General features: G+C 37.3%; 2 protein-coding genes across 2 annotated transcripts in view; both read right to left on the reverse strand.

The window, feature by feature from the left end:
• Window positions 1–13209, reverse strand: part of ZCCHC4 (zinc finger CCHC-type containing 4) — a 40570-nt gene extending 27361 nt beyond the window's left edge. Inside the window, 5 exon segments of the mRNA XM_081079702.1 lie at window positions 1773–1853; window positions 2360–2635; window positions 11055–11137; window positions 12021–12139; window positions 13063–13209. Coding sequence (XP_080935828.1) covers window positions 1773–1853; window positions 2360–2635; window positions 11055–11137; window positions 12021–12139; window positions 13063–13189 — 686 coding nt within the window. The 5' untranslated portion in view covers window positions 13190–13209.
• Window positions 13210–21462: 8253 nt separating this feature from the next.
• The window catches only part of PI4K2B (phosphatidylinositol 4-kinase type 2 beta), a 29040-nt gene continuing 25513 nt past the window's right edge, over window positions 21463–24989 (reverse strand). The window contains exon 10 of the mRNA XM_081079786.1: window positions 21463–24425. Within this exon, the coding sequence (XP_080935912.1) occupies window positions 24252–24425 (174 nt within the window). The 3' untranslated portion in view covers window positions 21463–24251. The remainder of the gene's footprint in view (window positions 24426–24989) is intronic.

The raw sequence follows: 24989 nt of genomic DNA on the forward strand, positions 1-24989 counted from the left end.
ACTTGGCCACTTATAAACTGTGACTTTGGTCAAGTTATTTAACCTCTTGTAACTCAGTTTTTTCATCCGGCCAATGAGAATGATAATAGTATGTATCTTTATAGGGCTATTGTGAGGACTGAATGAGTTAAAACACATATGAAAAGTCCTCAATAAATACCAGTTATTATTAATATTGTTATAATAAGAACCCAAAAGTTAAACTTCTACCTTTAAAATAATAAATTTATAATAATTTAACAATAATAATTTAGGGGGAAAAATGGTAGTTAAAAAAAGAAATTAATATATCTATGCAGTGGACTATTATAACAGCCATGAAAGGAATGAAATACTGTTACATGGAGGAATCCTGGAAATCTTATGCTAAGTGACGAAGTCAGACACAAAGGTCACATTGTATGCTCCTGTTTATATAAAACAACTAGAACAATCACATCCATAAAGACAGAAAACAGATCAGTGGTTGTCAGGGGAAGTGACGAAGGAGCTGCTTTTCAGTGTTCTGGAATTAAACAGTGGTGACAGTTACAAAACATAGTGACTACACCAAAAACTGCTGAAATATACACTTAAAATGGTAAATTTTAAGTGCATTATATCTCAATTTAGAAAAAGAAACTGCGTTGATTTTTAAGAAGAACTCTGTACTGTCCTTATGGAATTCCCTTTTGCTGAGGATCTCTCACCAAGCAGGTAATAATAAATAATAAACTGCGCTAGTCCCATTGACAAGGGCTGAGTGCTTCAGAAAGTGTGGCGTAGTTTTGAGGAATGTAGCTGCTTATTTTAGACGACCTAAAGATGACTTGGAAATCTAAAGAAAAATGAATTATTTTCACAGCTACACTTTTTATTGTGACTTTTTACACTTTAAAAATCTGCCTGCCTTGTTTTTAGCGAGAAAAAGCATATGCAGTTTCATAGATTGTCTCCAACAAATATTGGAATATTGGCGAAACGGACTCTAGCAGATTAAAGAAAAAGAACCACAAAGCCTGATTCCTTCAATGCATAGGACAAGTAAAAGATGCTAAGAACACAGTGTCTTATAGACTCAACCGTGAACTCCTGGTATTCAAGGAACTACAGAAACTAGGTAAAGTACTTCAAATTTACAGAACCACAGCGACTGCGGATGGACGTATTGACCATCTAGGGTTACAATAAAAAGTCTGTATCTTCTAAATTACCACCAGGGGAGAGATTCAAGGTATGGTCCTCTTTCTGTCTTATCTCCCTTTGTCCGAACATATCATATGTCATCTAATTTTGAAGCTCTCCCACAAAGCTTATCTGTTTGCTAATCCTCTGCCTTGGGACCTGTCTATTTCCCTAGTTAGCACTCCCTTCACTTCAGGCTTCGTCCAGTGAAATACAATATGCACAGCATCTGGTAAAGATATTAAAATAAATATCTTATCACACTTAAAACATCTTGATGAAAGTTCAGAATTCTCTTTGAAAACAAGTATATCAGAAAAAATTTCATTCAATAGGACTTTATCTCTAAATTACAAACTAAAAACAACTAGACACATTCATAGGGAAAATTTAGGAAGCACACTAGTAAAAAAGAGAAATCTGCTGCCTCTGTTTGAAATATGGAAGATTACATGTGGAGTTTCTTTGACTAAAAAAATGCCTTGTAACAAATTACTACTTCTAAATGTTAATTATGATTATAGCAGATAATAAAAAATTAAAAAGAGGAAAACATTAAAAAGAAACAGGAGACAATGAAGGAGAATAAATACACTTTGTAAACCTACCGAAAATCAATATCCAATAAAAGGCTTTTCATGTTAGACTTCTTGTCACCTGATGCTTTCAACCTGATCATCTCATGTAACCTAAAGTAATTAGTGAAAGCAAATTTCATAAGAAATTACAAATGCCATAGATAATAAGCAAATAAACAAAAAACCTCCCTCAATGTTCTCCTGATATTTCTAATATTTCAATGCAACAGTGAAGAGAATTTGGCAGATATAACCAGTTCCAGTTTTGCAAACATTTTTTAAAAGGCAGAACTTAACTGAAACAGAGACATATAAAATTATAAATAATTTAAGAATCAAATCAGAATGAATCCCTATCATATATCTGAAATCTATAAAGATTTATCTCAACTGGAATACATAGCGGGTAACACTGTATTACTGTAATATTCAATATATACCGATTGTATCCATTTTTTTGGCACCTCTGGTAGATTGCAAACTCCTTCAGAGGGACCAGGCTTTATGTTTTCTTGTATACCCAAAGCTTAATGCTATATCCTGGAACTTGATAATTTTTTCTTATAGTTTACATAGTAGTGCGAAGAGACGTTCTGAAAAAAAATCACACAACATACCTTGGTGTTCCAACACACAGTACTCTTCTGAACCCAAGGGTAGAAAGTAGGTCTACCAAGAACTGACAGCTCCTATCAGCAAACAAATACTGGGCATGTGTCTTCTTGTTTTCCAACGGATAAAGGAGCTGACTGGGCCTTTTTAACTGGGCGATAGAAATATCACCCACTGCCTGGTGCTCACGATGCTTCTCCCAGTCATCTGGCAACAGCAACTGCTGACATTTTTGACAAAATTTCCTCTGAGACAATGGCAGCTCAATGAACTTCACGTACCTTCAAGATACAACAAAAAACAAAATAAGATATTTTAAGTTTGTTGTCTTAAGGATAATTTATTTTTGCGATTTTTAGTATGCAAAAAGAATTACTGTTTCCTAAAGAGAACTGCAGGAGGAAGCAAAGGTAAGAAAAATTTACGCAGTGTTGGCTAGAATTTATGTCTGGCTGCATGTCTACAAAGTGGAAGAGAATCAGCAATTTCATAAGAATTGAGATGCTCCAATTCAGTCACCGAATGAAGATCAATATCCATTTAAAATGTGAATATAATATATTACTCAAACAACTTAGTCGTAATGGAGACTACTATCACGTTTAAATTTATTGACAAATCCATGCGCTCTAACTTTCAAGCGTTAAATAGTCTGGCTCAGTATGACAGTCATTTTAAAATGAGAATTTAAGATCATTCTTCAAGTTCTATGGCATACTTGGCAAGAAAAATGACCTCCTAAAAGAAAAAACATTCCTACAAAGTTCCTCTATTCTTAGCAGTACTGACAGAGACAGTTCTGAGAAGCGCATCCCCCAAACAGCAAGATGATATTGAAAGCCTTAAAAACAAAGCGATGTCGCATATCCCATTTGATTTCTTTTAAGTCATCCTTACGTCTGATTGCAAAGTCACCACTTTGGGTTTCTTCCTTCTCTTTTCATTTTATTAGAGATGATTAAAGAGAGAAAATAATCACGGTTAGTATGTTTTAAGCACTGCTGATTTTGTACATGCTACACCAGCTAAGAAATCAGAGTAAGATTACCGAGGCTCATAAATGTCTAAATCTAAGCACGTCAAATAGTACACTAATGGATTCTTCTAGTTTGAGAAGTCGTATGGTTTCAATTGAAGTAAACTCTGAAACTGTACTGTAAAAGACTGTGAACTTAACGTAAAATCAAAGGGGGTTTTGAAACTTTTTCTTTCTAAACACAGTTTCACTTCAAAGCACCCAGGGCAGTGACAAATAGATATTCTGAATGGCTATAGTAAGAAATAAGCTTATTGTACCAGAAATTTAAGTGTTTCTATTCCTATGATAACTGTTCTTTTGACAGCTTTATCTATGACTGGAAAGAAAAAGGAGAGCGATATTAAACATTAGAAGAAACTTTTATAGTAATTCAAAGTAAGAATGTCAGTCAGTAGCCCCTAAGACATGAAATGCAAGTGGAAAGAACCAGTACACTCTAGAAATACTAAATTTACTACAGTTACCTTTCCTTATTACATGTTAAGTGTCCAAGACTTCCACATCCAGCCATGAGAGAGTAACACAGACCAGATTTACTATCCTGGCCGTCAAAAAATGTTTTAAACAGAAAACATATGAAACCCCTGTTTTAAGATACTGGATAACTGGCAGCCCAAACAGTGAACAGTAAGAGAAGGGAACAAGTGAGTGAGTGGTACAGCTGCCCAGCTTACAGCAGCCCTCCCTTATCTGCGGGGGATACATTCCAAGAGCCTCAGTGATGCCTGCCCGAAACTGTGAAGAGTCTTGAACCCCACATATACACGTATATACTGTGTTTTTTCCTATACATACATACTTGTGATGAGGTTTAATTTCCAAATTAGGCACAGTAAGAGACTAACAACAACAACTGATAATAGAATTATAACAATATACTATAATAAAAGTCATAAGATTGTGGTCTCTTTCTCTCTAGTAATTTTTGTATTTTTCATTGCAATCCTGTTCCTGAATCTGGACTTACTGAATTGGCTAGGATCCCCAGTCAGGGTTGAATAGAAGCCATGAAAGTAGACATCCTGCGTCCCAGTCTTAGGAGATGTGCAGTCAGTCTTTTATCAGTATGGTGAAAAGCGATGGGTTTTTCTTAGATGCCCTTTATCAGGTTATGGAAGTTCCCACCAATTCTTAGTTTCTTGAGAATCTTTATCATGAACAAATATTTGATTTTGGACTTGGAAGAACTCAGGTTACATAGTCATATAAGCTGGGTCCTCAGTGAAGAACCTGCTGGGCAGCTGGGTGCCAGGTAGAAAGGGCAACTTCCAGACTGGAGCCTTTTTAAAGGCCACAGGCAGATTTCTCTAAGCAGATGACGCTACATCTGAATGTTCTGAAAGGATTCCGACGACTAGCAGAGGGTCTGCAGCTGAATCTGTGATAAGCACATAAATAACTAATAGCAACTACAACAGAAAATCCAAGACTGCTATTAACTCCAAGGAAAACAAAAAGCTGCGTAGGAAAGAATTTTCATGGTATTGATTTATTTCTCATGGTCCAGCTATTAGCAGCACTTCTATGGTTACAATATTGCAAATACTAAATTTTGAGTCTAACCCAAGTTATGATATAAACATGTAAGAATGGGGTATAAAAAGGGTACAGATTCTAGCTGGGGGTAGGACGACGTGGAGGGGAGAGAGCAAAGAGAGAAGGGAAAGATAAATCTTCATCTGCCATATGAAATAAAAGGACAATTCCAAACATTGATAAATCGAGAAGTAGGAAGACATGTATGTTTTGTATTTCACAGATAGGAAGGTAAATTCTAAAAGAATTAGCCAGAAGAGCTGACTGGGGTTGTTTCTGGAGAGGGAAAAATGCATGGGTGGAGACAGGTGCTTTAAAATCTCACAGAACTACTTGATTCTATTGCTGCTACATACAGATTTCTTTATTGAAATTTAATTCACGTCTCACTCAATCACCCTTATAAAGTGTATGATTCAGTGGTTTGTTAGAATATTCGAAGTTGTGCAACCAACACTACAATATAATTTCAGAACATTTTCATCATCTCAGAAAGAAACCTCGTACCCATCAGCAGTCACCCCCCAATTCCCCATACCCCCAGACTCTAAAAACTACTAATACTCTTTCTAGCTCTAAAAATTTGCTCATTCTGGACATCTCATATAAATGAAATCATATGATAGTCACATACAAATTTTGATTTAAAAATTGTTTTATTAATAAAAGACTTTAAAAAAATAATTAAAACTTCTAAAGGATGAATTTCAGCCCCATAGATGAATGAAAAGATTACATCCAAGGGGCTATCAGTAAGTACTGAATCCATTTAACCACAGAGTAAAAACAAAATGTGGGTATTATAATTACAGTACAAAACATAAACAATACACATTTAAATATAAGTTTAGGGGAAGGGGATGAGAAAGTGGCAAGTAGTGTAAGTGTACCAATTTTCTTATGTGTTAGCCATAGGCCAAAAGACATAATTTAAAACTGAAAAATCAAGTAAAAGGGTTATAAGCAATATTCAAAGCTATAAAGGTTAACCCTAAAAAGAAATAATCATCTAAAATTGGACAGTGATTGCAGAGAAAGAGATAGGAAGAAATATACGAGGTTCATTATTTGTCATTTTTAGATGGATGAAGACCATCTGAAAAATTAAAGGATTAAATCTGGTATAGAAAGCTACAAAGGCACCCCTTACAACAAAAATACAGAAGAAATATACATTAAAACAGGAAAAGCGAAGAAAACGCAGACCATATAGGGAAAGAGAACAAAAAGTAATAAAAACAGAGAGTATAAAATAATACAGCAAAACTAAGACCAAGCATATCTGTTAGATCCACTATGAAAAGGGACTCAATCCACCCATTAAAAGACAGCCTGTCGGATTGCACCACAAAGCAAAATCAACCATCCTATTTCATCACTTCTAAGAAGAATATTTTTTCACATTTTAGAATCCGTGATATTGAGATATGATTTATAATTGCCATCAGCCTGATGGAGGTCTGTGCAAACTTGTGCAAACTTGCCGCCCATGTGCAAACTTGGTCCCAGCTCTTCAGACTGCATCTCTTCGATGCAGTACCGGGCATAGCTAGAACTACAGGTGGAGTGTCACAGCCATCACCCTATGATTCAGTCCCAAAAAACAAAGTCATTGTACATGCAGTCAGTCACCCAAACAGAGCAACAGAGCATACATTTGATATGAGAGAAGTAAATACTCGTCGTTGAACGACGACAACAATCAAAGGCTTCAGAGGAAAAAGGAGAAGGAAGGTCCCCACGGAGATGAAGTTGTACCAGGTTCTGCAACAGCTAAAGGCCAGAGAAGCTGCAAAATCACCAGGAAGAGATGAAATAAAGTTCAAGGCAACGAGGGGTTCGTGGCGTCTAGTGGGACAGTTCACTCACTATGTAGGACTATCTTCAGGCACTTAAGGTACTAAGTTTGATTACTCTTAAAAGAAGAACACTGTTAAATGAACCTCCACTTACATATCTTTGTGCCTTGTCAAAGTTGTCCTTCAGAAGGCTTTACTGCTTATCAACTTTCTCTTGACAAAAGATAAACTGAGATCTTGTGCATATTTCTCTCTATTCCTAATCACATCGTAATCATCCAACTATACTTCTTTGAATTTAACATTCAGACTCAAGGTTTTTTGAAAGTTTGGTAGCAAGAACAAGAGACTCGGAAGAGCTAGGGATTACTCAGTGTTCCCTCCCTTATTTGTACTTACTACACATACTCCAGGGGGAAAAGAAATTCATTCTGTCGCATGGCTCAGCATGATTCACAAATTGCAGGCTAGCATTTTGAAATGTCATTTTTATTGATCTCCATTTGATGTTCCATTTGCCTTTCCTGGAGTAGACAAATTATGTTTATAACATTTCCCTAATAGCAGACCTTGAAAATCTGAGTTTAAATGAGCTCTGAAAAAAAACGTAACCAAATGAACTATCAACTAAACTATCTAGATGCACATAAATAATGATTTTAGCATGAAAATATATCTTCCCTAAGACTTCACAGGTCACAATAAAGGTGCCAATGTAGTACATAATAGAATAACACATTTCAGAGCGTAACAGGCAGCTAAAAACTATAAGGAAAGCCAAACTCGGGCATAAAATGTAAATCTGTCAACTGAACATTAATGAAATACAAAATATGGTTCACAGACTGAGATTAGAAAAATGAATACCAAATCCTATTCTGTAGAACCCAGAAGTCTGTGTAGCACTGCCAGTTCCATAATAAAAATCAAGTAACAAAGGTCAATTTATCTTGCTAGCTAACATCGTTCCTTTCTGACAATTTCAAAAATAAATTAGTCAGTGAAAAGCTATTGTTACTTCACAACAGCATATGAAAAGTTTGCTTCATAGAATAGGTATAATGTTTAAATACTTTTTAATACTTTCAAATACAGTAGTTTTTGAAAAAAGGGAACTTATAAATGAGTTGTATAAAGTTAAATTAGAAAACAATTACAATCTCAAGTAATGGTACATCATCCTTAGGTCCATATACACACAAGAATGAACTGCTAGTAGTAAGTTGAAGATACATTAACAGAATAGGTAATTAGTAACAGAATAGATAAGTTAGCCAGCTTTTGACTTTAAAAAGCTAAAATTTTAAATTTTTAGAGGACTGACTGATTTCAAACTTTTTACTCCCCAGAAAGCATATAAGAAATCATAAGAGCATCAATTACAAAGTGACGTAGTGAAATCAATGTATTTCAAAAAGCTTACACTTCTACTCACCCTCCAAAACCTGTTCAAATACCATGTCCTTAAACTGTATCAATCAGTTAGGGCACAAGTTAGCTGTAATGCTTCTGACTTTCCTAGAGCCTTTTCTGTCAATACTGTCAATCTTTGCATTGTAGAATCTTTGAATGTATCTCAACTTCATGACTAGCATTTTAAGTTCTTTTTGAGCCCTCAACAAAGAATGAGTAAATGACTGGATGGATGGTGGATGGGTGGATGGATGGATAAATGGATGGATGGTTGGATGGTGGCTTGGGCAACAAATCCCAAGTCATGAGTCACAGATGATTTAAGATATCGAAAATTATTTTAAGACATTCTCTCAAGAATCAGCAGTAGATCACAGATAAAATTCTGGCCTTAGAGTCTTCCAGAAACTATATTTTCTTTTTCTCTTTTAAATAATTCTGATTCTGTAAGGTAAATGATCTTTATAAGCTGCCCAAACTAACAACCTTTTGAAAATTCTTTAATACTTCATATTTTAGCCATGGTTTTTATATCCTAATTAGTATGAGATATGAATTTCAAAAAAAATTCTTTATTATCAAAAAACCATATTCTGGCAGTACAAAGATAAGAACAGTGTTTTAGTTCCAGACTAAAATTTTATTATGCAAGGAAACAAGATTACCTAGATTTTCTTCTTACAGAATTTAATTGAATCACCAATATCCTTATGTAATAACATGAAAAACATGCTTATCAGATAAAAGTGATAAGGCAGAGTACAAAACAATGTACACATTATGACTACAACCTGGTAAAACAAATAAACCTTGGCACAGGAGAAAAAGGCCTGGAGGAAATACTACAAAAAGACCAATGTAACGGGTACAAAAGGAGAAACCATGGGTGTTGTTTTTCTACTTTCCGCCTCTTCGATATTCTATTTTATTTCATTAGGATAATCTCATTACGATAATTCTATATAACTCCTTATATTTCACCCCCTTATACCACCTCCTTAAATTAAATCACTACACATCATATGTTAATTATTCTGTGCTTTCATCTTTAAAATAGCGTTTCAGAATCAGAGGCATAAGTTTGAATCAATGCTCAGTCAACTCCAGTCGTATGAACTTGATCAAGTTACTTAACTTCTCCAAGCCTCAATGTTCTCATCTAAGTAAACCACCTCACCAGGATTAACATCTCCTGTAAAACACCGAGCTTAGTTCCCAGCTCCTCCTAGTGCAGAATTTACATTACTTCCCTTTTCGACATTTTTTGCTGTGGATTGAATTCCCATAAATTAAGTAGACATCACAGATTAAGTACTTTGGTTAAGAGGTCATCCATTTATCTTAAGAAAAGTTCCTCCATCAAAGGAATTGAAAATCTACTAATAAGATTAGGAAGACATCTTTATTAGATCTCAGCAATCCTTTCCTCTTAGCCTGGATGAGACCTCAGCAGTCTTCTAAACACAGCAGCCCACATAGGCAGAAGGAGTAGCCATAAGAGTAAAAGCCTATTTGTCATCAGCAACCAAGGCCAGGAGATTCTTAAGCAACTTCTCTCAGCATATAGAGCAAATGCCTATGACACGGGAGAGGGATGAATTCTTTTCCCAAGTTTGCCAAAGAATTAAATCTATGACTCAATTCTAGTTCACCCAATAAAACATTTTAACAATGCAGATTAAAAAAAAAAAGATAGATGTTTATAGCTTAAAAAAATTTTTTGGTTCTTTCAGTATTTCAGAAAAGAAACATGCAGTAAATCTTCACAACATTGGCTTTGGCAATGGATTATTAGTTATAAGAAAAGCACAGCAACAAAAGAAAAATTTGATAAATTGGACTTCATCAAAGTTAAAAACTCTTGTGTATCAAAGGACATCATCAAGAAAGTGAAAAGACAATCTACAGAATGGAAGAAAATATTTGCAAATCATCCGCTAAGGGTGTAACAGACAGAACATAAAGAGAACTCCTGCAACTTAACAACGAAAAGCAAACCCTGTTAAAAATGGACAAAGGACCTGAATAGACATTTCTCCAAAGAAGATATACAAATAGCCAAAAAGCTCATGAAAAGATGATCAACATTATCAGTAATTAGGAAAATAAAAAAAAAATCAAAACCGAAATGACATCCCACTTCATAATTGTTAGGATGACTATAATAAAACAAACAAACAAACGAACAAAAAACAAACAGAAAATAATAAGTGTTGGCAAGGACATGGAGAAATTGGAACCCTCCTACATTGTAAAATGGTGCAGTCACTGTGGAAAACAGTTCCTCCCAAAATTAAACATAGTATTTAACCACATGATCCAGTAATTCCACTCTAGGTATATATGCAAAAGAACTGAAAACAGGGATTCAAACAGATATTTATACACTGATGTGTGTTGTAGCGCTATTCACAATAGCCAAAAGGTAGAAACACCCAGTGTCCATTGATGGATGAATAAATAAACAAAATGTGGTGTATATATACAAAGGAATATTATATTGCTGCCATAAAAAGAATAAAATTCTAACATATGCCACAACTTGAAAACGTTACGGTAGATGAAATAAGCCAGACATAAAAGGACAAATATTGGTGATTCCACTCATCTGAGGTACCCAGCATAGTCAAATTCATAGAGACAAAAGTAGATTACAGGTTACTAGGGATTGGGGGGAGGTGGAATGGGGATTTATTGCTTAATGGTGACAGAGTTTCTATCTGGAGTGATGAAAAGTTTTGGAAATAGTGGTGATGGTTGCATGAATGTAATTAATGCTACTGAGTTGGCAAATTTTATGTTACATATATATTTACCACAATACAAATAAATAAATTAATTAATTAAAGTAAACTTAAAAGCACAGGGGGGGAACCAACAGGATAACAAATAAAATCGACACCACATCATTACCTTTCCACACACAGCACTCGGGACAGAGGAGGCTGACATCTTCGGTTAAGAGCTTCTCGGGCAGCAAGTCTAGCTCCTGACAACTGAAAGAGAGTACAAAAGCCACTGAAGAAGCCACCAAACTTGCTACCGCCCTAGAAAAACTAGTATCACATTCTGACATCAAGAAGCTAGAAATTCAAGCAGCTCAAAGTTACAAACAAGCACTCATTTCGGGGGGGGGGGGGGAATCCCAAAAACATTAAACTGGGAACATCCTAGAGTAGTACCCAATGTATTAAAGCACTGAGAGATTAACTCACATTTGATCTTAATAGGTTCTGCAAAAGAGCAGTATGCAAGACTCTTTTCTACTAAACCTAACAAAGCTGAAAATGTTCTAGTCAAAACTTTCAGAAACTTTCATTGGAACTGAGTCCAAGAGGATATCCAGCTCATAAGTATATCTCTACGTGCCTTCATCAGTCACCCAGTAGTTTAATAAATGATGTTCAATGAAAATGTTCAAAAAAAGTGTTTTTCTAAAACACTTGCTGGAATGATCATGACCTAGACTCTTTAGGGAGAAATCTATATTTGAAAACTCAATACTAACACCTCAGAAAGACCTAATGGGAACTAAGTCTTTGAGGCAGTAATTTAAGATATCAGTAACAAAATCAGTTCAGAGTAAGTATGAACTCCAGTCTCTCGAAACAAAAAACATAGTATCTTCATCTCTTAAGAGATTTATCTCCAAATACATGGTGATGAAAGGAGAATTGACTCTGGGTGATGAACATACAATGAGATATATAGGTGATGTATTACAGAATTGTATACCTGAAACCTATGTAACTTTACTAACAATTATCACCCCAATAAACTTTAATTAGAAAAAAGAAATTAAACAAGTTCCCCACACACAAAAAAGATTTATCTCATACATACATCAAAAATAAATACACATCCAAAGAGTTAATATACCTTTTCATCTTCCCATTGAAAAAAATTACAATCTTTTCTATCTCTACAGGCTGAGCAGGCATAAAACCTCCGAGTTTCTTCTTTCCCTTGGCTCACCTTTACAAACAGAAGAGTGGGTCCTAGTTCCAGAATAGGAAAAAACATGTCAAACAATAGTCATCCACATCAAGTTCCTACTTTTCACCACTTTTAAATAAAACTTGTATTAATTGTATGCATGATTTTTCTTAACTAAATCCACTAAAATGTTGAATTTTTTTTCAAAGTCACGACTTTCCAGCACTATTTTTTATTTTTTTTACATTGGGGAATATTGGGGAAGTGTTTCTCCAGGGCCCATGAGCTCCAATTCATTGTCCACCAATCTCAGTTGCAGGGGGGCACAGCCCCCCCTCCATGCGGGAACTGAACCGCAAACCTGCTGATCAGAGCTCCTGCTCTAACCAACTGAGCCACCCGCCTGCCCCAGCACTGACTATTTAAACAGTCGTTTTTGGAAACTGGTCTCTCCAGAAAGAAAATGCTATTGTCAGGATAGTGGCTATCTACATGGTGAACAGCCTGGGTCCTGAGACTAAAACAAGGTGTGGGTCCAGAGAAGCGAGCACTTGACCACCTCAGTTCAGTTATCCTTTCAGTGAGAAGCTGAGCTTTTAGAGTTGGACACGCCTTCTCCCAAGCTAGAGAAAAGCTGGTTCTGGTTTCTACGCAAGAATTCATTCTATCGTTCTCCCTGACACTTTTTGATTGAAGAAATAGCAAGTCCATAAACGAAATGCCCAAGTACTTGGCAATGGGAATTACTCGAGAACATGCATCCCCTTTGCCTAGCCTCTGCCTCTTCCCATTAAAAAAAAAAAAAAAAAAGAGGCAAAACCACACAGTGAGGACTTTCTACGACGGTGTTAAAAGTAAGTTGAAAAACACAGCTTCCCGAGAAAGGAGCGTTTTCTAGGCATCACACACGGTAGGGAAGAGGCTGAAGGCTAACGCACGCCCCTAGGCGCCCGACAAGCCAGGCTGAGCCCAGACACGGACCCACCGTGAGGGCACAACGGGGCGGGGGTGGCGGGATCGGAGGGAAGCACCACCTCCACTCCCGAGCTCCCCTGGCGACCCGCGTGCCCCTCGGCCTCCACGGTTCCCAGCCGGTCTCTGAGGGCCGCCATCTTCCCGCCGCCGTCCCGAAAGCCTCAGTCCAAGAAACAAGGCGGCTGAGAAAGAGCGCCGCCTCGACTCGCAGAAACTCCGAGCGCCCCCGCGCGCCTCGGAGGAGCTGCGGCCCCCGGGGCGCAGGCCACGCCCCCAAACGCAGTCGCGGCCCGCCCTGGGCTGCAGCGGAGCAGTCCGTGGCGCTGGAGGGAGCGGCTCGCAGGCGACGTGTTGGACCTGTGCAATAAGCTCATCTATTTTCTGCCTCACCCTTAGCACCTGTTAAGCACCGTCCTGTCATAAGACTACAGCCAGGAGATGAGACGACTCTTTGGATCAAAGGTTTCGTCGGGTTTAAGTCCAAAAAACAGCATCACCACCTACAGCAGCTGACTATAAAAATAGCTGAAGTATCTGCCCTTGATGAAACCATCCTCTTTTCAAAATCAGAGGCAGTGTCATCTACCTTTTCGATGTTTATAGTTGCACCGTTATAGTTGCATATCTGTTGACATTTTATATATTGTAAAGAAAGGAAACTGCACCTATTTGTGTCTGACGTGATTATATATGTAGGAAATCCCAAGTAATCTACGAAAATAATTCTAGTTTAAGCTGAGTTCAGCAAGGTTGCAAGATACCAGATAAACATACAACACCTATTGTACTTTTAAATACTGGCAATGCTACGTGAACCAAAATTAAAAAGAGAATACCACTTACAACTGCTCGAAGTGAACTGGGACTTGTACAGGATTTATATGCTGAAAACTACAAAATGTAGATAAAAAAATCAAAAGAAGATCTACATAAATGTAGAGACATACTGAGTTCATGGATTAGAAGACTCATCACGGTAAAGATGTCAATTCCCCCCAAGTTTAGGGCACATACAGGTTTAGCTCAATTTCTATCAAAATCCCAGTCAGATTTTTGTAAATTCTGACAATATTATTTTGAAATTTATATGGAAAGTCATGGGAACTAGAAAAGCTAAAACAATGTTGCAAAATAATAAAAGTGGGAGGAATCTAACCAATTTCAAGACTTATTATATAGCTGCAGTAAACACACATATACTATTATAGATGAAATAGTCAAATATCTCCTTACAGTATTTAAAGAACTGATGGTATTTATACATGTTTAACCTTACACATTTAATACTACGCTATATTAATTTAGAAATACTGCTCTTTTCCATGCATATTTCACGCACTGGTTTCACTCAAATCCTTTACCTGCACTGTAGCAACTGGTCTTTGACATACAAATCCCCTTTTCAAGTGGTCCAACACACGATATTGGCACCTCTTCATCTTTAGGAGTGGGAACTGTCTGGACCCATGTCTAACGAAACTTTTGGAAATTTTATCTCAAGACCTACTAGTTCTCAAGTTCTCATTAACACTTCTATTTTAAAATGTTTAAATAATAGGTAGAGATTTGTGATCTTTAAAAAGGACTTGTTTACAAAGCTTGCAAATTGAATTCAAGAAATCATACCAAAAATAGTTACTGAATCTATATTTTCTTATTGTCTCTTAAATAATTCTGATTCTGTGAGATGAGCTCTATAAGCAGCTCAAAGATTTGCAACCTTTACAGGTCAGCCTCCCCAAACTGTAAAAGTACAACAAAGGCTGTCCAAATAAGGGAAATGAGAGAGCACCCCTTACAGTGACATACTTGGAAGGTTTCAAAAATAAGGCAGTTCTCTCTTTTCTGGGGGATAATTTGAGGAGAAAAACACTCATCTTATATTCAGACATGTATAGTAAATAGTATAGGTTGAATATTGGCTGAAGAGGATATGAATATGAAGTGTTATAAATGTTTCATTTGTCTAATAATATTTTTAGTTTGTACAGGAAAATCCTTGAGCAGAGAAAAGCGGAGATGTAGCAGGATTCTCAAAGGAAACACATAGCAGAGTTGAAAGTAGGCCCCTTGAGGCCTGAGCAGAGATAGACCCATGACACTTGTCCTCTGTCAAAGTACAATCTTTTATGCCCTTAAGACAGGCTCAAATTCAGCGACTGCTCCACCACAGGATGTGGACAAACTAGAGAGCTTCCCATAGGGACCAGGATGTCTCACTCCTTGACTTTGTTAATAGGATAAAAGCTCTCCTATCCACCCCCGCCCCCACAAGTGGTTGAAGCCACTTGTAGTGGCTGCCTGACCCACTTTTCTATCTTCTGTTACAGAACCCAGATTTTCTTTTTTTTTTTTTTAATTAATTTTATTGGGGTGACAATTGTTAGTAAATTTACATAGATTTCAGGTGTACAATTCTGTATTACATCGTCTATAAATCCCATTGTGTGTTCACCACCCAGAGTCAGTTCTCCTTCCATCACCATATATTTGATCCCCTTTACCCTCATCACCCACCCCCCACCCCCTTACCCTCTGGTAACCACTAAATTATTGTCTGTGTCTATGAGTTTTTGTTTCTCATTTGTTTGTCTTAGAACCCAGATTTTCTTTGGGAAGCCAACCCTCACCAATTTAGCCCATGTAGTTTGAGAGGTACAAAGAACCATAAGGACTTTCTTGGGTTTGGGCAGGGGACTTGGGGAATGGCTGGAATGACTATAAGAATTAGATTTTTGTCATCTCAGTGGCATTCACAATACTGGTTTGTTATGTTTCTGAGGGTTCTGCTCTCCAGCCTTTCCTGGGCTAGGTGATGCATCTAGTGGGGGGCTGGTCCAGGTTCACCCAGGCTGGGATAACTCATCTCTGCACGAGTCTTGTATCCTCCTTGCAACGATCTGAATGTTTCTGTCCACCCCCCACACACAAACTCATATGTTGAAACCCCTAACCCCCAAAAGTGATAGAATTAGAACGTTTTGAGGTGATGATTAGGTTGCCCTCATGCATAGGATTAGTGCCCTTTTAAGAGGCCCCAGAAAGCTCCCTAGTCCCTTCTGCTATGTGAGGACACAAGAAGTGACCCAAAGAGAGCCCTCACCCAACCGTGCTATCACCCTGACCTTGGACTTCCAGCCTCCAGAACTGTGAGCAATAGATTTCTGCTGTTTTTAAGCCATCCAGTCTATGGTATGTTGTTATAGCAGCTTTAATGAACTAAGACACTCCTGGAACCAGGGTGCCAGCCTGGCACTTCTTTCTCAGAAATGATGAAAGCACAAGAGAGCTGGGAGAAACAGACAAACTTCTAGAGGCCTGGGCTTCAAGCTGCCACTGTCACTTCCACCTCATTCTGTTGGCTCAAGCAAGTCACGTGGCCAAGCACTGTAAAATTACATGGCAAAGGGCATGGGTCAGGAAGGGGTGAAGAACTGGGGCAAATAATACAGTATCATAGAGACTCTCTTCACTGGGATAACCAAGTGGCTGGTGACAGTGTTTCCCCAAACTTACACCAGCGTTAGCAAGAAGTCAATAAGAAGCAAGCAGAACTAAGACAGGAATGTGTGATGATACCATGTGAGCACCTAAATCCAGCCAAGCCTGATGTTTTCAGTTACAAGAGTCACAAATTCCTTTATCTCCTTAAGCCAGTTTGAGATGGGGTTAGTTCTATCAGTCACAACCAAGGATGCCGAGTAATGCTCTATGGCTGCGGCCATAAAAATGGATGGATACATGTCTATGAATATGTATTGAAGCCCCTTTCCAGGCAAGACCAGCTAACCCTTTTTTCCACTCTCCCCTGCCACAATTCCTGTCAATCTGCCTGCTATCCTCCACTTCATCTTTCTCCTCTACCCACCTTAGGCTCTCCTGCTAAGGCCCTTTAAATTAGACAAAGGCAGATTAAGACAAAGGAAAAAAAACCCAAACCATAAGTTTATTAGCTTATTAACTGCATCAAACACACACATAGAAACACTTGGAGATGAGCAACTCAAAGGGGTGATTAGAACTTGGGCTTATATAGCATCTTAACAAAGATAAACAAATTTTTTGAGAATGATAAGACAAAGGAGAAGGACTTAGTGCTTCTAGGGGTGGCAAATTGTGGAAAGGCAAATATATGGGGAAACTAATGGTAGATCAAGGTCAGTTTTAGTAAGGTTTGTTATGTAGATGCCTCTGGTGCCCTCTCTGGGCTGATGAGGGTCTAGAATTGTCTCCACTGATTAACTTCTGTCCTTCCTGATAGAGAGGAGAGGAGCAAACATCTTTACAAATTATGTCCTGCTTTTAGGCAAATAGGCAGAGAGCTTTCCTTGTGTGTGCTTCTTCTTAATTGCCTTTGGCGTAATTCTTATGCTCACGTGGCATATTTGGGAATGGAATATTCTGCTACCCTTCCAGTTCTTCAGAGTCAAAGGCTTTTTCTATTGCCTTCCTCTATCGATGATTGCAAATTCTACGTCAGCGATAATAAGTTGTCCTCTCTGAGCCACAGACTTTCCAAACTTAAAGGTAATATTTGCCCTCAAAACGTATTAGGGTGGATGCTATCCAGTAAATGAGCAGCATTTTAGCTAGAGATTCAGGGAATTATGCATTTCCAACTCCTCACGGATAGCAAGTGTAGCTAGATGTTCGATTGCTTAAACACTTTGCAAAGGTAGTGGCAACCTTGGTTTAAACCAGCACCATGGTTTAAATGCAGTTCCTGATTACCTTCAAGTACCACAATTTAAAACAAACACTCCGAAGAGTAAAATAGCTTTCTGGATTATTCCCAAGGTTACACTGAGAGATAAAAGGCAGTTTTATTCACCCTGACAGGCCTTCAGCCATGAGTGTCACTGAATCTGGTTAAACCAGTTCGGAGGCCAGGGATCAGCCCGATGTTTATACAACTTTCTGACTCGGGAGAGGCTACTGGATTTTTCTGCTGTTTCAGAGGGCTGCAATGGTTTCTGAAGCCTTGACTGTCAGGTGAGAATGGTGTAACCAGAGTTGAGGAGCAGCCAGGGCTCCTGGAGTCAAAGGAAAAATAAACACATCTCTTTGCTTACAGAATAGATTAGCTGCCTTGTTTTGGTATCACATGCTTTCCATTTCCAGGTCTAAAAGAACCCACAGGCGACATGCAGAGGCACCAGTCACCAACTGCCAGGTTAGCATTTCATGGGCTGGAACTGGTGTCAGGATTCTGAACAAAAATCTTTTGAAATGTTGCTTAGTTTCTCAGGGAGTCAGGTTTGGATAAAACTATCACCTGGTGACCTCAGGGATCTTTTTCTTTCAATCCCAAATCAATTCATGTCACACAACAAAAAACTTTAAAATAGCCTTTTGATTCCAAATCGGTCACCGTGCTCCAGGAAAGACGATGTCAAATCTAGAAATTTGTGTGTGCACATACTCCCTTTATGCAGTGCCCCCAAGCCCCAAAACATGGATGCATGCCTTATTATATCATCTAAAACCAAAAATCCAAACATGCCATTAATACACAGAGACAGCTTCTCGGACGGAAACCTCATCTATAACTAACAGAACTTGTACCGCACTTGTCTCAAAACACCTTGTTTCATCCTCATTACAAACCTGCCATCACTATTAGCTCGTGCATTTTACACGTGGAGAGAAAGCTGCTCTGGGAGATTGTGAGACCTGCACAAGAACACGGAGCTAATAAGGGGCAGAACCAAGACTTAAATATAGGTCTATTCCAATCTCAAACTCTTGGTCAAGAGGGAACTGTGGCATAACTTCAGTTTATTGAAGATAAGCAATATTAGAACATAAGTGTATAATATTTTGAAATGACAGAAGTTTCATCTATTGCATTACTTAGAACAAAAACTTTAAAGCTTAAGAATTTTTCTCAAATAACTCTACATGGATTTTGAAGCAGGCTAAAATGTACTAAATAAAATGATGCTGATTAATAACGCAGTTTGCTTAGATAAATGCATTTTCGTGATATACTCACACTACTTGGTCCATGGGTCAAGAGGCTGAATGAAAGCCATACCCTCCACAGCCCAAGAGAAGTCTAGATGTGGAAAACATGCTCCTACTATAAATAAGAAAAATGTTGTGAGCTCCAGTCAAAGGCAGTCAGGCATTTAGTTTACAAAGCATTTATTTTCCCTCCCTTGCAGGCAAGGAATTTACAATCTAAGAGGCGAAGGTAGACCTGTGCACGTGTAGGACATACAAAGATTAGGAAGGACATTATTCCTTAGAAAATATTTGATTTTAGACCTATTACCATTTGCAGATTTTCCTTACTCCTTTGAGCAGTATTTGAAGAGTAAATCCAAGAGTTGAATCTTCCTGATTTTTGTATTCCTACTACCTTTCTGAGAATCTGGCACACAGTGAGTACTTAGTAAATGTTTGAAGTCAGTGAGTGATTTATAGCCATCATACAAACTGTTATCCACTCAGGAGCTGGGATTTTATAAAGGAAATGAAAAAAGGGCTAAAGCAAATTCATGTATCTGCCACGACTGAGAAGTAAATGGTTTGGGTTCACAACTGCATAGAACAGAACCAACAGCCCAGCAGTAAGTAAGCAAGACATTTATCTCAGTAGTCAAAATAACGATTACAAATCCAGGTTGAAAAGTTCCTACACGTTATTAAGAAGCCTCTCAGACCACACTTCAGAAAATATTTAGAGGTGGGTGTCCCTACTGTCAGTCTTCCATCAGGAATACGATGGAATACTAAGGTGGCTGGGACTACAGTAATGGTTAAGGTAGAGGCTGGTGTTGGTTACATTAGAGACTAAGTCATACGTAGGTACTTAATGTTTTTTACTTTGGGTGGTGTCATGGACTGAAATGGGTCCTCCCCAAATTCATATGTTGAAGGCCTAATCTCCAATGTGACTATATTTGGAGATAGAGCCTTTAAAGAATTGTTAAATGAGGTCATAATGGGTGAGCCCTAATCGTAAAGGACTGGTGTCCTTATAAGAGGAAGATACACCAGACATGTGAGTGCACAGAGAAAAGGCCATGTGAGGACACAGTGAGAAGGCAGCTTTCTGTAAACCAAGGATGCAGGTCTTACCGGAAACCAATCTTGCTGACACCTTGACCTTGGACTCCAACCTCTAGACTGTGAGAAAACAAATTTGTTTAAGCCATTCAGTCTGTGGTATTTTGTTATGGCGGCCCTAGCTAATTAATAAAGGTGACAAACAAAGCATTCATGTAAATGTGCTCCCATATAAAAGCTTATTTTAAAAAAATTGAAAGATGGAAAATAACAGAGAAACAGAGAATATAAAAACACTCACTTAACCTACCACTCAGAGTTTAACAAGTGTGTGGGCATCTTGTCACATTCGCTGCAGATTTTCCTCAATACTTTTACAGTTCGGTGTAGAGACCCTGCACATTTTTGGTTGGACTTATTCCTAGAACTCTGATGTTCTGCTGCTGCTGTAAGTGGCATCTTTCTAAATTTTCTAATATAAACTTTACAAAATTCACTTAATAATTCTAATATGGGTAGATTCTTTTTTGAATTTTCTACATGCATAACTTTGTCATCTGTAAACAATGAGTTTTCTTTTCCCACCCTCAGACCTTTTACCTTTCTCCTGCCGTACTGCACTGGCTAGGCTCCACAGTACAGTACAGAATAAGACAAGTGAAAGCAGGCAACCTTGTCACGTAACTAATCTCAGAGGGAAAGTATGGAAGGCAGAATCGCCCCCAAAGATATTCATGTCCTAATCTCCACAATTTATGCATATTATATGGCAAAGGGGAATTAAAAATTGCAGGTGGGATTAAGGTTGCATTTCAGCAAGGCCTTACTATAGGAAAAATATCCTAGATTACCTGGGTGGGCCCAGTGTAATCACTAGGGTCCTTAACAGTGGAAGAGGCAAAAGAGTCAGTGTCAGAGTGACTGGATGAGAAAAGGATTCCACCAATGGTAGCTGGCTTTGAAGAGGGAGGAAGCCACACACTGTGGGAGGTCCCTGAGCTGGAAGGGGCAAGGAAAGGGATTCTCCCCTAGATTTCAGCAAGGAACGGAGCCTTCCTGATGCCCTGGATCACCAGCTGAGCTTGCCACCACTAGTGTGGACTCCTTCTTTGGGGCTGAGCGCATGCCGGCAAATTCTGGGTTCTCTGGCTCTTAGGACCATTACAGTTCCTCCTTACTTTCTCTGTGCTTGCTCCTCCAAACTGCTATTCCCATGTGATCTTGTTGTTATTGATGGTTTTAGTCCAAACTGCTCAGATTCTGGGATTCATAGGGATAGTCTATTACGGAATTTAGTGAAGATGATGTCAGTTTTGTGTGTTTTTTTCTTTTGCTATATGTTAACTCCACCGGGATTTGGGGAGATTAAAAAACTACCCGCTGCTGCTGCCATTGTGCCTCCTATAATTGATGTTTTATTTTAAAATGATTTATATTTTCTATTTACATTATAATGCCCAGGACAGGACAGACTATGCTTTAATAACAAATACAAAATTTTAGTGACTAAACACAAACATTTATTTCTTGTTCACGTCAGTCCAATGAAGACTTCCTGGTAGCGTTCCAAGCAGTAACTCACGTGCCCTGGCTGCTTCCATTTTTCAAACTGTTTACAGCCAAACAGGAATACAGGAAGGAGTGAGTTCAGTCATGACCACTGATTGCCATGGCAGTGCGTTTTTATTACCAGGTCTGGAAGTCACATATATCACTTGTCCCCACATCTCACTGGCCAGAACTCAGTCACATGGCGTCAAACTAACTAAGGGGGGCTTGGAAACGTAGAGCAAACTGAGAATCTTTGTCACAACTTTGTACAGTTGCCCAAGCAACTATGGGAAAGAAGGTAGACTATAAAACATAAGGCGCTGCCTGTCTCTTCATATTATCTGTGAAAGGATTTAAGATGTAATCTGATCAAAGAATATATCACCATCATTTTTTAATAAAGTTTTAATACCATTAGTACAGTATTTTAGATTTTAAAAGTGTAATCAAATTGTTTTCAAGTCTGCAAGAAACCATGTTTCCACAGTCTTCAATTGCTGACAAACTTGGGGGAGAATAATGCAGCATATAATTAAATAAATTAAAATGTCTGCAATTATAAAGGTTCCAGCAAAATATATACTTTGGAATTACAAAGAATTAAACTATACTGCTAATATAAGAAGTAAGAAAATGGTTGTTTGGCATCATTTATAAACATAAATATGTCCACAAACATTCTAAATATTCAATATACATACTTCAGGAGAAATCTAGCCTTAAGACAATGGTTTTTATTACCTTTAGTCTACCATGTTTGACACTATAAATATACTCATTGAAAACATATTAACACAATATTTAAATAAGAGTTAAGTTCATGAAAATTTACAAAATATAACCAATGTGCTCTGACTTGTAATCACATCTTAAATATTTCAACTTTACTTTTCTGGCCTGGTCAGACCATTTAAAAATATTTCCACACCATTTTAATTTTAGGATATAAAACAGTAGCAACTTACTAAGTTTTCCATTATAAAAATTAATATAGCAGTTCTCAAAATACTGAAGAAAAAGGAACTGTTTTATGAAAGCAGTACCCACATCATAACATCTTAGTTCTTTTAGAACACATTTCAAAGGCACATTTCAATTACTAGTATTTATCTAAAGATAGTAGCTTCAGTTAAATTTCCAGTTTTCCATCATCTCAACATTAAGATGGCGGAGGGTGGGGGAGGCAGGAGAACAGAGATTTTCAATGGACTTCTACTTGGACACCATACTCTCACTCCCACATCATACGGACCAAGCAAAAGATGTGAAGGGAGAGAGAACTGCACATCTGTCTTCCATGCTTACTTAACCTGCAGGAAATCTTTTTTACACAAAAATACTTACTTAAAAAAAAGAAAATCAGAAGACAGAAAGCTCAAAAAACCAAAGGCCAGACCACAAACTGCCCAGTTTAGTCCCAGAGGTGATGTTATTTCTTTGGAGCCTGAAGAAGAGAATGAAATTCTGCTTCTTTGAATCACATCTTCATATTGAGTTCTTCTCAATTTAAATTACTTGGTGAGTTAAAAGTGCTACAAATTCCCACGATGCCAGACATACTGATATTCAAAATCAAATATAAATGATTTTATGGTTATGTCTGTCATGTTCCCGTTTAACTAGGGCTGATATTCTAAAGTTGACTGTAATTATAACAACATTGATAATTTCAAATTCTCAAAAATATTATACTATTCTTTTTAAAAGTTTATGTTGTAGGACACCAAAATGAAATCCAATATGCACTTTGAGGTATGGTTTTCTTTTCAGTGAAGTTTAATACTAACTGAAGTACTTAACTGAACAAGATAAATAATTGATCCCACGCAAGAAACAAAAAATTTTAATGCTGTTTTGGAATTTCAAAATGCTAAGGATCTACCTTAATTTTATATAATTCTCTTCAATTCTCAGTTGACTGTTTCCATTTTTTAAAAAGGGGGTATCCTTAGTTTGTTTTTCTCACTATAACAAAATAATTGACCAAAAATATTCTTAAGTACAAAAAAGAAAATGGTCATCTGTTACTTAACCAAGATATAATTTTCTAGTCCCTAACAGTGGTCATTTTAGGAGCACTTATTCAAGTTCTAAAATAGCAGCTTTTTAAATTAAGGCAACACTGCTTTATTCTTACCTGTTTTTCTATTAACTACTCTGTTAGAGTTCATAAGAGCAGTTTCACTCTCAAATGCCTTTTATAATGTAAGAAGAGTTAAAATGAACATTCTTCACAATGTTCAAAAAGTATATAAAAAGTTATTGTATTCAAAGTCAACAAACACCTTATTTTTCTATTTGGAATTCTAAAGTAATTACCGTCATTTCAGAATGTGTAAACCATGAAATTACCTTTTAAACTAACATCAACAACATAAAATACAATTTTTCTGCAAATATACAATATGGGAGATATACTTCTTCCCTGAAATAGAAATTTAATATTTAGACAAAAAACTGTAAACTTTTGATTACATTCAAAACATAACCTTTTAAAGACTTATATTATTTGAGGTTTTGGCAACTGGAGCTCTTAACAGCAGATTTACATTACTGCACAGTAATGTAATGTAAATCCATCTTACATTTTAATAACACAATAATGCCAGTTTGTTTCTCTTATTCTTATATCTGCTACCAGGAGGAAAAAAATGGCTTCCTGCAATGGAAAGTCTGGGTGAAAGTACTGCTGAGGTGGACAATCCGACCCTGAGTTCCACCTCGACTGTGCTCCACAATCACACAAGGCATTTGTACCAGCTGGATAGGACTCTTCCCGTCTCTCAATGCCTGAGTAAGATTTAAGATCTGTGAAAAGAAGAGAGATTTTTTTCACCATTCAAAAAGGTAACAACTTTCAGTTCGTTGACATTATATTATAAATACATATTACATGGATGCATATAACTTTATATGTATATATATATACACACACATATACACAATATTTAATACTTTGTTTATGTATGTATGTATAAAATCAGAATTAAATAACTTTTGTCAACTGGTAACCTTAAAATATTCTACAATGCACCTACGTCCAGGAGCAGTGGAATCAGAGACTGAATAAAGCGAATGGTTCCACATACTCCATTTGACATAGAACCTAAACAAATACTGGTCTAAATAGTCTGGTTTTAACTAATTACTTGCCTTATCCACTCATCCAGCTAATTCACTGCAAAAGCCTAGAGTGCTAGGCCCTAAGTGCCGGGGACACAACAGTAAAACAACCAAACCAAATCCCTACCTTCATGGAGCTTACATTTTAGTAGGGGGAGGAGTCAATAAACATTATGAATAAGTAAATTATACCATGTTATTTATAAATTATACAATGTTTAGTATATACAATAATTTCACAATGTTTAT

This window comes from Rhinolophus hipposideros, assembly GCF_964194185.1.
Source record: "Rhinolophus hipposideros genome assembly, chromosome: 1".
Lineage (NCBI taxonomy): Eukaryota > Metazoa > Chordata > Mammalia > Chiroptera > Rhinolophidae > Rhinolophus > Rhinolophus hipposideros.